This window comes from Coregonus lavaretus (assembly GCF_964263955.1).
Source record: "Coregonus lavaretus genome assembly, chromosome: 21".
NCBI classification, from domain to species: Eukaryota; Metazoa; Chordata; class Actinopteri; order Salmoniformes; family Salmonidae; genus Coregonus; species Coregonus lavaretus.
This window is the reverse complement of record NC_140008.1, coordinates 3412884-3426132: the sequence shown is the minus strand read 5'-3', so window position 1 is coordinate 3426132 and position 13249 is coordinate 3412884. Positions and strand designations below refer to the sequence as shown.

The 13249-nt window shown below is 45.5% G+C and overlaps 1 protein-coding gene across 4 annotated transcripts in view; it reads right to left on the bottom strand.

Moving 5' to 3' along the window:
* The window catches only part of hps5 (HPS5 biogenesis of lysosomal organelles complex 2 subunit 2), a 36625-nt gene extending 24993 nt beyond the window's left edge, over positions 1-11632 (bottom strand). For all 4 annotated transcript variants that reach the window (XR_014614914.1, XR_014614915.1, XM_084185532.1 and 1 more), the window contains exons 1-4: positions 11461-11632; positions 5853-5978; positions 1802-1912; positions 1426-1490 (exon numbers count right to left, since the gene is read on the bottom strand). Coding sequence is in view for 2 of the 4 variants with exons in the window: in XM_084185532.1 (XP_084041658.1) it covers positions 1426-1490; positions 1802-1912; positions 5853-5960 (284 nt within the window). In the remaining 2 variants the exon portion in view is untranslated. The remainder of the gene's footprint in view (positions 1-1425; positions 1491-1801; positions 1913-5852; positions 5979-11460) is intronic.
* Between the last annotated feature and the right edge of the window lie 1617 nt (positions 11633-13249).

The window sequence follows — 13249 nt, the reverse complement described above, 5'->3', positions numbered from 1 at the left end:
CCACATCACCACCAGGCCCTGGCTGAGAGGTGACAGACAGACAGACCCACATCACCACCAGGCCCTGACTGAGAGGTGACAGACAGACAGACCCACATCACCACCAGGCCCTGACTGAGAGGTGACAGACAGACAGACAGACCCAGATCACCACCAGGCCCTGACTGAGAGGTGACAGACAGACAGACAGACCCACATCACCACCAGGCCCCGACTGAGAGGTGACAGACAGACAGACAGACAGACAGACCCACATCACCACCAGGCCCTGACTGAGAGGTGACAGACAGACAGACCCACATCACCACCAGGCCCTGACTGAGAGGTGACAGACAGACAGACAGACCCAGATCACCACCAGGCCCTGACTGAGAGGTGACAGACAGACAGACAGACAGACCCACATCACCACCAGGCCCCGACTGAGAGGTGACAGACAGACAGACAGACAGACCCACATCACCACCAGGCCCTGACTGAGAGGTGACAGACAGACAGACAGACAGACAGACAGACAGACCCACATCACCACCAGGCCCTGACTGAGAGGTGACAGACAGACAGACCCACATCACCACCAGGCCCTGACTGAGAGGTGACAGACAGACAGACCCACATCACCACCAGGCCCTGACTGAGAGGTGACAGACAGACAGACCCACATCACCACCAGGCCCTGACTGAGAGGTGACAGACAGACAGACAGACCCAGATCACCACCAGGCCCTGACTGAGACACAGAGAGAGACAGAGACAGAGAGAGAGACAGAGAGAGAGACAGAGACACAGACAGAGAGAGAGACAGAGAGAGAGACACAGACAGAGAGAGAGACAGAGAGAGAGATAGAGAGAGAGAGAGAGAGACAGAGAGAGAGACAGAGACAGACAGAGAGAGAGACAGAGAGAGAGACAGAGAGACAGAGACAGAGAGACAGAGACAGAGACAGAGAGACATTTCACTTGCTTTGGCAATGTAAACATATGTTTCCCATGCCAATAAAGCCCATTGAATTGAATTGAGACAGGGAGGCAGCCAGACAGGGAGGGAGGCATACAGGGGGGCAGACAGACAGGGAGGGAGGCAGACAGACAGACAGGGAGGGAGGCAGACAGACAGACAGGGAGGGAGGCAGACAGACAGGGAGGGAGGCAGACAGACAGACAGGGAGGGAGGCAGACAGACAGACAGGGAGGGAGGCAGACAGACAGGGAGGGAGGCAGACAGACAGGGAGGGAGGGAGGCAGACAGACAGGGAGGGAGGGAGGGAGGCAGACAGACAGGGAGGGAGGCAGACCGGGAAGCAGACAGACAGGGAAGCAAACTGAAAGAGCCTGACACTTATTTATTAAAGTAGTCGAAGTCACTGAACAACGTAAGTAAACATGTGAACTTCAAATGAATGTCCATGCTTTGAGTTGATTTACCTTGTTGCCACAGCAATAAAGTCTTCATCATGTGGACAACATGACACCTGAGTGATAGATCCCTCCTGAAAGAGATGAAAATACTAAATGTATTGATTAACCCATATCTGACCAACTCAGTGGCCTTGAGGTTAGAGCGTCGGCCCTGAGATTGGAAAGTTGGGAGTTCAATCCCTGGCAGAGTCATACCAAAGACTGTAAAAATGGGACCCGATGCGTCTCCGCTTGGCACTCAGCATTAAGGAGATAGATTGGGGGTAAGGCCCAGCGATAGACTAGCGATAGACTAGCGTATCTATCTAATAACAACAAACTGGTCGTATATCCTGTCAGACCAGATTTTTTTTACCAGGAAGAAGAAGACAACATACGCTACCTTGTGTGTGAGGATGAGCCTCTGCTTCCATCCTTCCCTCTGGATGAAATGCAGCCCTCCTGCGGATGTTCCTAAAGCTAGCCACTTCCTGGATGCTGCCAGGCAGGTGCACTGACAGACAAGAAAGGAGAGGGTTTTCAACACACATCCAAACGGTCTGATTAAATCAGGCTGCAATAAACAATTAATTGATATACAGTACCAGTCAAATGTTTGGACACACCTACTCAACTTTACTACATTGTAGAATAATAGTGAAGACATCAAAACTATGAAATAACACACATGGAATCATGTAGTAACCAAAAAAAAGTTTTTAAAAATCAAAATATATTTTATACTTCAGATTCTTCAAATAGCCACCCTTTGCCTTGATGACAGCTTTGCACCCTCTTGGCATTCTCTCAACCAGCTTCATGAGGTAGTCACCTGGAATGCATTTCAATTAACAGATGTACTTTCTTAAAAGTTAATTTGTGGAATTTCTTTCTTTCTTAATGCGTTTGAGCCAATCAGTTGTGTTGTGACAAGGTAGGGGGGGTATACAGAAGATAGCCCTATTTGGTAAAAGACCAAGTCCATATTATGGCAAGAACAGCTCAAATAAGCAAAGAGAAACGACAGTCCATCATTACTTTAAGACATGAAGGTCAGTCAATACGGAACATTTCAAGAACTTTGAAAATGTATTCAAGTGCAGTCGCAAAAACCATCAAGCGCTATGATGAAACTGGCTCTCATGAGGACCCCGACAGGAATGGAAGACCCAGAGTTAACTCTGCTGCAGAGGATAAGTTCATTAGAGTTACCAGCCTCAGAAATTGCAGCCCAAAAAACTGCTTCACAGAGTTCAAGTAACAGACACATCTTAACATCAACTGTTCAGAGGGGACTGTGTGAATCAGGCCTTCATGGTCAAATTGCTGCAAAGAAACCACTACTAAAGGACACCAATAAGAAGAAGAGACCTGATTGGGCCAAGAAACATGAGCAATGGACATTAGATTGGTGGAAATTTGTCCTTTGGTCTGGAAACCAAATTGGAGATTTTTGGTTCCAACCGCCGTGTCTTTGTGAGACGCGGTGTGGGTGAACGGATGATCTCCACATGTGTATTTCCCACCGTGAAGCATGGAGGAGGAGGTGTTATGGTGTGGGGGTGCTTTGCTGGTGACACTGTCTGTGATTTAATTAGAATTCAAGGCACACTTAACCAGCATGGCCACCACAGCATTCTGCAGCGATACACCATCCCATCTGGTTTGGGCTTAGTGGGACTATCATTTGTTTTTCAACAGGACAATGACTCAACACACCTCCAGGCTGTATAAGGGCTATTTTACCAAGAAGGAGAGTGGTGGAGTGATGCATCAGATGACTTGACCTCCACAATCCCCCGACCTCAACCCAATTGAGATGGTTTGGGATGAGTCGGACCGCAGAGTGAAGGAAAAGCAGCCAATAAGTGCTCAGCATATGTGGGAACTCCTTCAATACTGTTGTAAAAGCATTCCAGGTGAAGCTGGTTGAGAGAATGCCAAGAGTGTGCAAAGCTGTCATCAAGGCAACGGGGTGGCTATTTGAAGATTCTCAAATATAAAATATACTTTGATTTGTTTAACACTTTTTTTGTTTACTACATGATTCCATATGTGTTATTTCATAGTTTAAATTTCTTCAATATAACAAAACCTTGAATGAGTAGGTGTGTCCAAACGTTTGACTGGTAGTGTATATAGCCTGGCACATTGGAGAGTAAAACTGTGTAAATGTTCCTTAAAAGTTGGAATGTTGAATAAAATTACATTTAAACTTACTCTATCGGTTGTCTGTGTGGTTTGTCCTCCAGCTGTTTGAAATTTGAGACAAAATATCCGCAGGAAGGTATTATTTGCAAAACTTTTTAGAGAGCCGGTAGGTTTGCCACTGCCAGCTGAATGCGAGCAACTTTCGGTCTGTGGTTGGGTTACACTCGGCTATCGTTTACATATTGTGCAAGTGTTTACGTCGCATGCGTCAGTAGATTGCAAATACACACCGGAAATGCAAGCCGACAGAACCATAAACCTACCGGCTGTCTAAAAACATTCCTGTGGATATTTTGTCTCAAATTTCGAGAAGCTGAAGGACAAACCGCACAGACAACCGGTAGAGTAAGTTTAAATTGTAAATTCAACATTCTGGCTTGTAACGAACATTTACACGATTTTGCACTCCAATGTGCCAGGCTGTATACAGTGGGGGAAAAAAGTCTTTAGTCAGCCACCAATTGTGCAAGTTCTCCCAATTAAAAAGATGAGAGAGGCCTGTAATTTCCATCATAGGTACACGTCAACTATGACAGACAAATTGAGGAAAGAAAATCCAGAAAATCACATTGTAGGATTTTTAATGAATTTATTTGCAAATTATGGTGGAAAATAAGTATTTGGTCACCTACAAACAAGCAAGATTTCTGGCTCTCACAGACCTGTAACTTCTTCTTTAAGAGGCTCCTCTGTCCTCCACTCGTTACCTGTATTAATGGCACCTGTTTGAACTTGTTATCAGTATAAAAGACACCTGTCCACAACCTCAAACAGTCACACTCCAAACTCCACTATGGCCAAGACCAAAGAGCTGTCAAAGGACACCAGAAACAAAATTGTAGACCTGCACCAGGCTGGGAAGACTGAATCTGCAATAGGTAAGCAGCTTGGTTTGAAGAAATCAACTGTGGGAGCAATTATTAGGAAATGGAAGACATACAAGACCACTGATAATCTCCCTCGATCTGGGGCTCCACGCAAGATCTCACCCCGTGGGGTCAAAATGATCACAAGAACGGTGAGCAAAAATCCCAGAACCACACGGGGGGACCTAGTGAATGACCTGCAGAGAGCTGGGACCAAAGTAACAAAGCCTACCATCAGTAACACACTACGCCGCCAGGGACTCAAATCCTGCAGTGCCAGACGTGTCCCCCTGCTTAAGCCAGTACATGTCCAGGCCCGTCTGAAGTTTGCTAGAGTGCATTTGGATGATCCAGAAGAGGATTGGGAGAATGTCATATGGTCAGATGAAACCAAAATAGAACTTTTTGGTAAAAACTCAACTCGTCGTGTTTGGAGGACAAATAATGCTGAGTTGCATCCAAAGAACACCATACCTACTGTGAAGCATGGGGGTGGAAACATCATGCTTTGGGGCTGTTTTTCTGCAAAGGGACCAGGACGACTGATCCGTGTAAAGGAAAGAATGAATGGGGCCATGTATCGTGAGATTTTGAGTGAAAACCTCCTTCCATCAGCAAGGGCATTGAAGATGAAACGTGGCTGGGTCTTTCAGCATGACAATGATCCCAAACACACCGCCCGGGCAAAGAAGGAGTGGCTTCGTAAGAAGCATTTCAAGGTCCTGGAGTGGCCTAGCCAGTCTCCAGATCTCAACCCCATAGAAAATATTTGGAGGGAGTTGAAAGTCCGTGTTGCCCAGCGACAGCCCCAAAACATCACTGCTCTAGAGGAGATCTGCATGAGGAATGGGCCAAAATACCAGCAACAGTGTGTGAAAACCTTGTGAAGACTTACAGAAAACGTTTGACCTGTGTCATTGCCAACAAAGGGTATAAAACAAAGTATTGAGAAACTTTTGTTATTGACCAAATACTTATTTTCCACCATAATTTGCAAATAAATTCATTAAAAATCCTACAATGTGATTTTCTGGATTTTTTTCGCTCATTTTGTCTGTCATAGTTGACGTGTACCTATGATGAAAATTACAGGCCTCTCTCATCTTTTTAAGTGGGAGAACTTGCACAATTGGTGGCTGACTAAATACTTTTTTTCCCCACTGTATATCAATTAATTGTGTATTACAGACTGATTAATCAGACTAATCCAAACTATTCACAGGAGCTGGAAAACATTTTTTTTGTTTGTTTATTCAATACAAACCCTTACAATCCACTTGATATCTCTTCCTTCAACAAATAAATAAATTGTGAATTGAATTTTGTGTCTAACCTCTAACTTTTCTCAACTAATGATAATGGGCATGCATGGCCTACCTTGAGCCTGCCAGAGTCCAGGCGGAGTGCAGACAGCAGGGGGTCCAGACAGTCAAACTCAGCCAGCACATGACTCTGGACTTCAGGTACTACAGCTAACATGGGCATGGATACGGTCCTGACCAGCTTAGAGAGGGACAGAGAGAAGGGGATAGAGGGAGGGAGGAGGGAGGGAGGGAGGGAGGGAGGGAGGGAGGGAGGGAGGGGATCGAGAGAAGGGGATAGAGGGAGGGAGGGAGGGAGGGGATCGAGAGAAGGGGACAGAGAGAAGGGGATAGAGAGAGGGAGGAGGGATAGAGGGAGGGGATAGAGAGAAGGGGACAGAGAGAAGGGGATAGAGAGAAGGGGACAGAGAGAATGGGATAGAGGGAGGGAGGAGGGAATGAGAGAGAGAAGGGGATAGAGGGAGGGAGGAGGGAGGGAGGAGGGAGGAGGGGGGAGGGGGGAGGGAGGGGATAGAGAGAAGGGGACAGAGAGAAGGGGATAGAGAGAAGGGGATAGAGGGAGGGAGGAGGGATAGAGGGAGGGGATAGAGAGAAGGGGACAGAGAGAAGGGGATAGAGAGAAGGGGATAGAGGGAGGGAGGAGGGAGGGAGGGAATGAGAGAGAGAGAAGGGGATAGAGGGAGGGAGGGAATGAGAGACAGAGAAGGGAATAGAGGGAGTGAGGAGGGAGGGATGGAATGAGAGAGAGAGAAGGGGATGGAGGGAGGGAGGGAGGGAATGAGAGAGAGAGAAGGGGATAGAAGGAGGGAGGAGGGAGGGAGGAAATGAGAGAGAGAGAAGGGGATGGAGGGAGTGAGGAGGGAGGGAGGGAATGAGAGAGAGAGAAGGGGATAGAGGGAGGGAGGAGGGAGGGAGGAGGGAGGGAGGGAATGAGAGAGAGAGAGAAGGGGATAGAGGGAGTGAGGAGGGAGGGAGGAAATGAGAGAGAGAGAGAAGGGGATAGAGGGAGGGAGGAGGGAGGGAGGAGGGAGGGAGGGAATGAGAGAGAGAGAGAAGGGGATAGAGGGAGGGAGGGAGGGAGGGAGGGAGGGAGGGAGGGAGGGAGGGAGGGAGGGGGGAGGAGGGAGGAGGGAGGGGGGAGGGAGGGGATAGAGAGAAGGGGACAGAGAGAAGGGGATAGAGAGAATGAGATAGAGAGAAGGGGATAGAGGGAGGGAGGAGGGATAGAGGGAGGGGATAGAGAGAAGGGGATAGAGAGAAGGGGATAGAGAGAAGGGGATAGAGGGAGGGAGGAGGGAGGGAGGGAATGAGAGAGAGAGAGAAGGGGATAGAGGGAGGGAGGAGGGAGGGAGGGAATGAGAGAGAGAGAGAAGGGGATAGAGGGAGGGAGGAGGGAGGGAGGGAATGAGAGAGAGAGAGAAGGGGATAGAGGGAGGGAGGAGGGAGGGAGGGAATGAGAGAGAGCGAGAAGGGGATAGAGGGAGTGAGGAGGAGGGAGGGAATGAGAGAGAGAGAAGGGGATAGAGGGAGTGAGAAGGGAGGAAATTAGAGAGAGAGAATGGCATTTCTAGAAGACTGACTATCAGGGTCTAATCAAACCAAAATGTAATTCTGTCATACAGAATGCAGAGACAAAACACTGTTTTGTTGTAGCTAGGCCCATTTAATCTGAGAAATGTATCATCCTGTATAAATTGTAAAGATGCAGCTCAGCTAGCCTGCTGTCTGCTCCTCATTCATTAGTTGCGTAGAGTTGGCTAACCCTCAGCTACCTAGTGTTGGCTAACCATCAGCTACCTCGTGTTGGCTAACCCTCAGCTACCTAGTGTGGGCTAACCCTCAGCTAGCCTCAGCTACCTCGTGTTGGCTAACCCTCAGCTACCTCGTGTTGGCTAACCCTCAGCTACCCTCAGCTACCTCGTGTTGGCTAACCCTCAGCTACCTCGTGTTGGCTAACCCTCAGCTAGCCTCAGCTACCTCGTGTTGGCTAACCCTCAGCTACCTAGTGTGGGCTAACCCTCAGCTACCTCGTGTTGGCTAACCCTCAGCTACCTAGTGTGGGCTAACCCTCAGCTACCTCGTGTTGGCTAACCCTCAGCTACCTAGTGTGGGCTAACCCTCAGCTACCTCGTGTTGGCTAACCCTCAGCTACCTCGTGTTGGCTAACCCTCAGCTAGCCTCAGCTACCTCGTGTTGGCTAACCCTCAGCTACCTAGTGTGGGCTAACCCTCAGCTACCTCGTGTTGGCTAACCCTCAGCTACCTAGTGTGGGCTAACCCTCAGCTACCTCGTGTTGGCTAACCCTCAGCTACCTAGTGTGGGCTAACCCTCAGCTACCTAGTGTGGGCTAACCCTCAGCTACCTAGTGTGGGCTAACCCTCAGCTACCTCGTGTTGGCTAACCCTCAGCTACCTAGTGTGGGCTAAAAAAACAAACATTGAGAGCTATGACATGACATAATAAAGGAATTTGAATATGTCGCAAGAGAAAATATAATTTGATCTAATTAAACTTGCTAGATCATTTTCCATAAATGGATTTCGATTTAACTTGGTTGACTGCTATGATTAAGCAATAAGGCACAAGGGAGTATGGTATATGGCCAATATACCACGGCTAAGGGCTGTTCTTAAGCATGAGGCAACACAGAGTGCCTGGATACAGCCCTTAGCCGTGGTATATTGGCCATATACCACAATCCCCCGGGGTTCCTTATTGCTGTTACAAACTGGTTACCAACGTAATTAGAACAGTAAAAAATATTTTTTGTCATACCCATGGTATATGGTCTGATATACCACGGCTTTCAGCCAAATCAGCATTCGGGGCTTAGAAGGAGGTTTATAATTGTAAATAAATCCCCTCTGCGCATGTGCATAACTATATAGGAGAGTTTGAGTGATGAAAGTAGGACAGAGGATCTCGAAATCTATGAGCAAGAAACACTTGGATGAACATAAAAAAAACTAATGTTAGGCTATTTTCTGGCAATTGTGCTGTTATTATGTGCCAGATGTTAAGAACACAAACCGTTATAAATGGCTCATTTGCGCCAGGTATTACAGCCCAAAGCCCTATTCACACGGGGCTAGAATTACTATGGAACGTCGGTTATGTAATTATTACCCCAGTAATAAGCAGGTAGCTTAGTGGGTAAGAGCGTTGAGCCAGTAACGAAAGGTCGCTGGTTCTAATCCCCGAGCCGACTAGGTGAAAAATCTGTCGATGTGCCCTTAAGCAAGGCACTTAACCCTAATTGCTCCTGTATGTCGCTCTGGATAAGAGCGTCTGCTAAATGACTAAAATGGAAAAAAATGTAAATGTTTTTCCAGTGGATGATTCAGACGGGATTAGTTTTATCAAACTGCCCCTGTAAATGTTTTTTTCTCCCCTCATTCAAAATGGACCTTTATGAAACCTGGAGGCTCTCCAAGGCGTGAAAATATTTAAAATGTCTAGGGATAGCCTAATATTGGCATAATGGCCTTCAGTTCGGAGAAAGTCTAAATAATGCATATCAATAAGAACCATGAACTGTAACGTATGCAGACATTTAAATAACTGACGCATTTGGCAATTTATCAATTCATTGGCACAATATCGTCCACTTCATCTTTTAAAAAGAGAAGTATGGCTCTAGATATGTGACAAAACAAATCATTCAGCTGTAGGCTACCTGCATAACACTTTGTTTTAAGTATCAATTTGTTCCCCATGTTCTTACCCAAACTGGGTGAAGCACCTGTTAAACTCTGTAATATCCCTTAAAAACACAGGGGTGACGATTCGCACGGGATAAGTATTATCAGAGGACCTGGGAGTTTGCCGAAAAACTGTAGGTTTTTAGGGCTGGGATAATAGTAAAAATTACTGCCAAGGCAAATTCGGACGGGACTAAAATTACGGATGTGGTTTTATTCGCGCACATATCTACATTACCTGCCCAGTAAAATGTATCCCATCCCGAGATTAGTTTTACTGTGGGAGGTCGGGTAATGTAATTATGTGCACGACCACAAAACACCACATCTCTAATTTAAATCCCGTCCGAATCTGCCACGGCAGTAATTCTTACATGGCAGGAGACTAACAATTCCAGCCAGAATAACCTACAGTTTTTTTTGGCGAACTCCCAAGTTCCTCTGATAATATTAGTCCCGTGCGAATCGACGTCCCTGTGTTTTGAGAGATAATGTCAGAGATTGACAGGTGTTGCTCTCGGTTTGAGAAAGAAAACAATAACTGATTCGCTAAATTGAACGAAGTGCTGCGCATAAACTAGATATGAACGGCCTACATGTATCAACTTTCACAGTGAAGGCTTGTGTTTCTATGTTTTGTGCGTATTAATTGAATATTGCAAATGCACCATAAAAAAATACTGCGCATATTTAAATCAACCCTTGCTGTTAATAGATCGCAAAGCAGCACACAACTGACCTAAACTTTTAGAAAACAAAAAAAATAAAGATTTACAAGGGGCAGTTTGGGAAAAAAAACTCATCCCGTCCGAATTGTCTTCTGGAATAACATACATTCTGGGGTAATAATTACATAACCAACGTTCTCTAGTAATACTAGTCACGTACAAATAGGCTACTTTCAAGTTAACATGAATTGAGAAGGTTTTTGGGGAAGCCATTCCATCTACCAGCAGACGGACGAGACGGTTATCATTAGTATCATTATAGTTAACGGCCACACAAGGTGTAGACTAGACATACACACACATACAGACAGGGGCATTCCTGAGCCGTTTCAGAAAGTTGCAAGAAAATGTTAAATACATTGTTTATTTCCTACTAAATTCCAATACATTTTTGAATATTGTTTAATTCCGTTTTAATGTCTGGATTCCGTCCGCGTTTTTGCAACAGAGATTTTATAGGGCCCTACCAGTGTCTGCCAAACCTCAGCTGCCTTGTTTTGTCATATGACTCTCACCACCTTACTCTCAAATTGAAACATCATGACTTCACTTTCCCCCACTACCTACCAAGAGTAAAAAGGGTAACTGTAAAAAGGACGAATGCATATTAGGGCACACCTTTTTGAGAAATGTATCATCAGCCAAAACAGTTTCATCTCTGAAAAACTAAGCTAAAGGTTTTTTTGCTGTAAATCACGTTGAATCACCATCTTGACAGCTCACTGCAAATAACTTGACAACAAACTTTCACATTCCAACAATGCAGGCAGTTGCCGCAGCTAGATAATGAAAGTAAAACTTGTAGACTAAGTTAGGTTTGTTCACTTTACATGGTATTTTAGTCAACCGCGCTTGGATTTAGTTGGCCATCTGAAAGTAACTAATTTTGTCTCGATGTGAAAGCGTTTGTAAACTTTGGTGTCGGTAGGTGGTATGAATAGATGACTGGGCATCACGGGACCCTGCGTAGGGGGGAAAGTGCCTCCAGATACAATGGAAAATCGCATAACTTCGCGATCTAATGTGAAAAACGCAAACTAACCTCAGTTTATTTGTTTTTGACTAGTCAGCTTTGTGGCTGACTGACCATCGTCGATTATCAAATGTTATTGTTTTTAGATAGGTAACGTTAATTAGCGAGCTAGCCAGCTCTCTCGCTTGCATAGGTAGGGAAAGTTAACGAGCTAACGTTAGCGGCTAGGCAATCGTTTGTTTAGTTTTGTGACAAACTTACCAGGCATTACAGTCCCGCAGTTTGAATCGCGATCCAATCTTCGTGATACACAGTTGCTATCCGTTCATGTCCTTATATCCGTTCATGCCCTTAGCTGTGTATCTAACTAGTTGTTTACTTTCTAGCTAGAATGAACTGTCGACTCCTCCGCCTCGGACACTTCCTGAAAAGTCTCTATTTACTGGTACTATTTTATTTTTAGTCTTTCAAGGAGGTTTGTCCCTACTACACTACCAGACTGTTCAGTACCAAAAAAAATTACTTGACATGAAACATGAATCCCCGAGTTATTAAATTAATGTAACCATGGCAATTAGTTTGTCACCTAAAATAAAAAAGGAAAAATCCCTGCGTGATGCATTGTCAGTGTGTAGAATAAGACATGGGTGATTAGTTCACTATGTGTAAGCATATATGTAGACCTTTATAATAAATCAGTGTTCTAGGCTCATGGGAATAGAATTAAAGCCCCTGCATTTTATTTCTGTGAGTGTGCACTATTTCCAGTGGCGCAGGCACACTTCACGGGCCAGTGTTGGGTAGTGGTGCAGTCCATTAGCAACCCTCTATTGATTGAAACATGAGAAGATGCCCAAGACATCCTCTGCAGCGCACACCAAAATAGCCCACTAACAAGAGATGAGGATAAGTGTGCATCCCAGCATCCCAAACGGCACTATATTCCCCATGTAGTGCACTATTTCTGACCAGGGCCCATAGGACTCTGGTCAAAAGTAGTGCACTGTGTAGGGAATAGGGTGCCATTTGGGATAAATCCCCTAATCATTAGCCACACTAGGGATTTAAGTGATCCCATACTGAGGCATGTAGCACAGATAAGAAGTCTAAAAGGTTGAGGTGATAGTGATCTCTAGCATGAAATCCAGAACCTGGTTTGTTCTGGATAAGAGCGTCTGCTAAATGACGTAAATGTAAATGTTCTAACATTCCACTCCTCCAGGGGGAGTGGAATGACAGCCGACTGGATTCCTCCACGCTAGGTGATGTCACCGAGATTAAACATTGCTCCATCTCTATGACAAAGAGGCTGTCAAGCGTTAACCCAAACTAAGCGCTGTGTAAACTCAAACCACCATGAGAGAAACACTACTTTACAGAGCATTTTTTTCTTCTTCTCTCATTTTTACATTTACATTTTAGTCATTTAGCAGACGCTCTTACCCAGAGCGACTTACAGTTAGTGAATACATTACTATTTTATTTTTTTATACCCCCCATGGGAAACGAACCCACAACCCTGGCGTTGCAAACACCATGCTCTACGAACTGAGCTACATCTCGATTCATAAAACCTCCCAGAGTAGTACTGCAGATCTAGGATCAGTTTGCATTTTAGGTCATAATGAATCAAAATTCAAAAAAAGGCACTCGCACATCTGAGCTATATTTGTTGCAGGCGCCTGGTAACAATCGAATAACATGAGGGGAAAAAAAAAAACCCGCACACTGCTCCGACGAAGGCCGATACGTAAAGCTTAATAAAGAGCAGTGTGCAGGTTACTTATTTTTTTTCTCCCTCAGATCATAATACATCCGATCCTAGATCAGCACTCCTACTCTGAGATCAGATCATAATACATCCGATCCTAGATCAGCACTCCTACTCTGAGACAGTTTGTAAATACGGGCCCTGATAAGAGCCTATAGCCTGGTTAACCCACCAGACTGAACACAACACATTCACTCTGGTGCCGAGAGCCTATAGCCTGGTTAACCCACCAGACTGAACACAACACATTCACTCTGGTGCCGGAGCGCCTATAGCCTG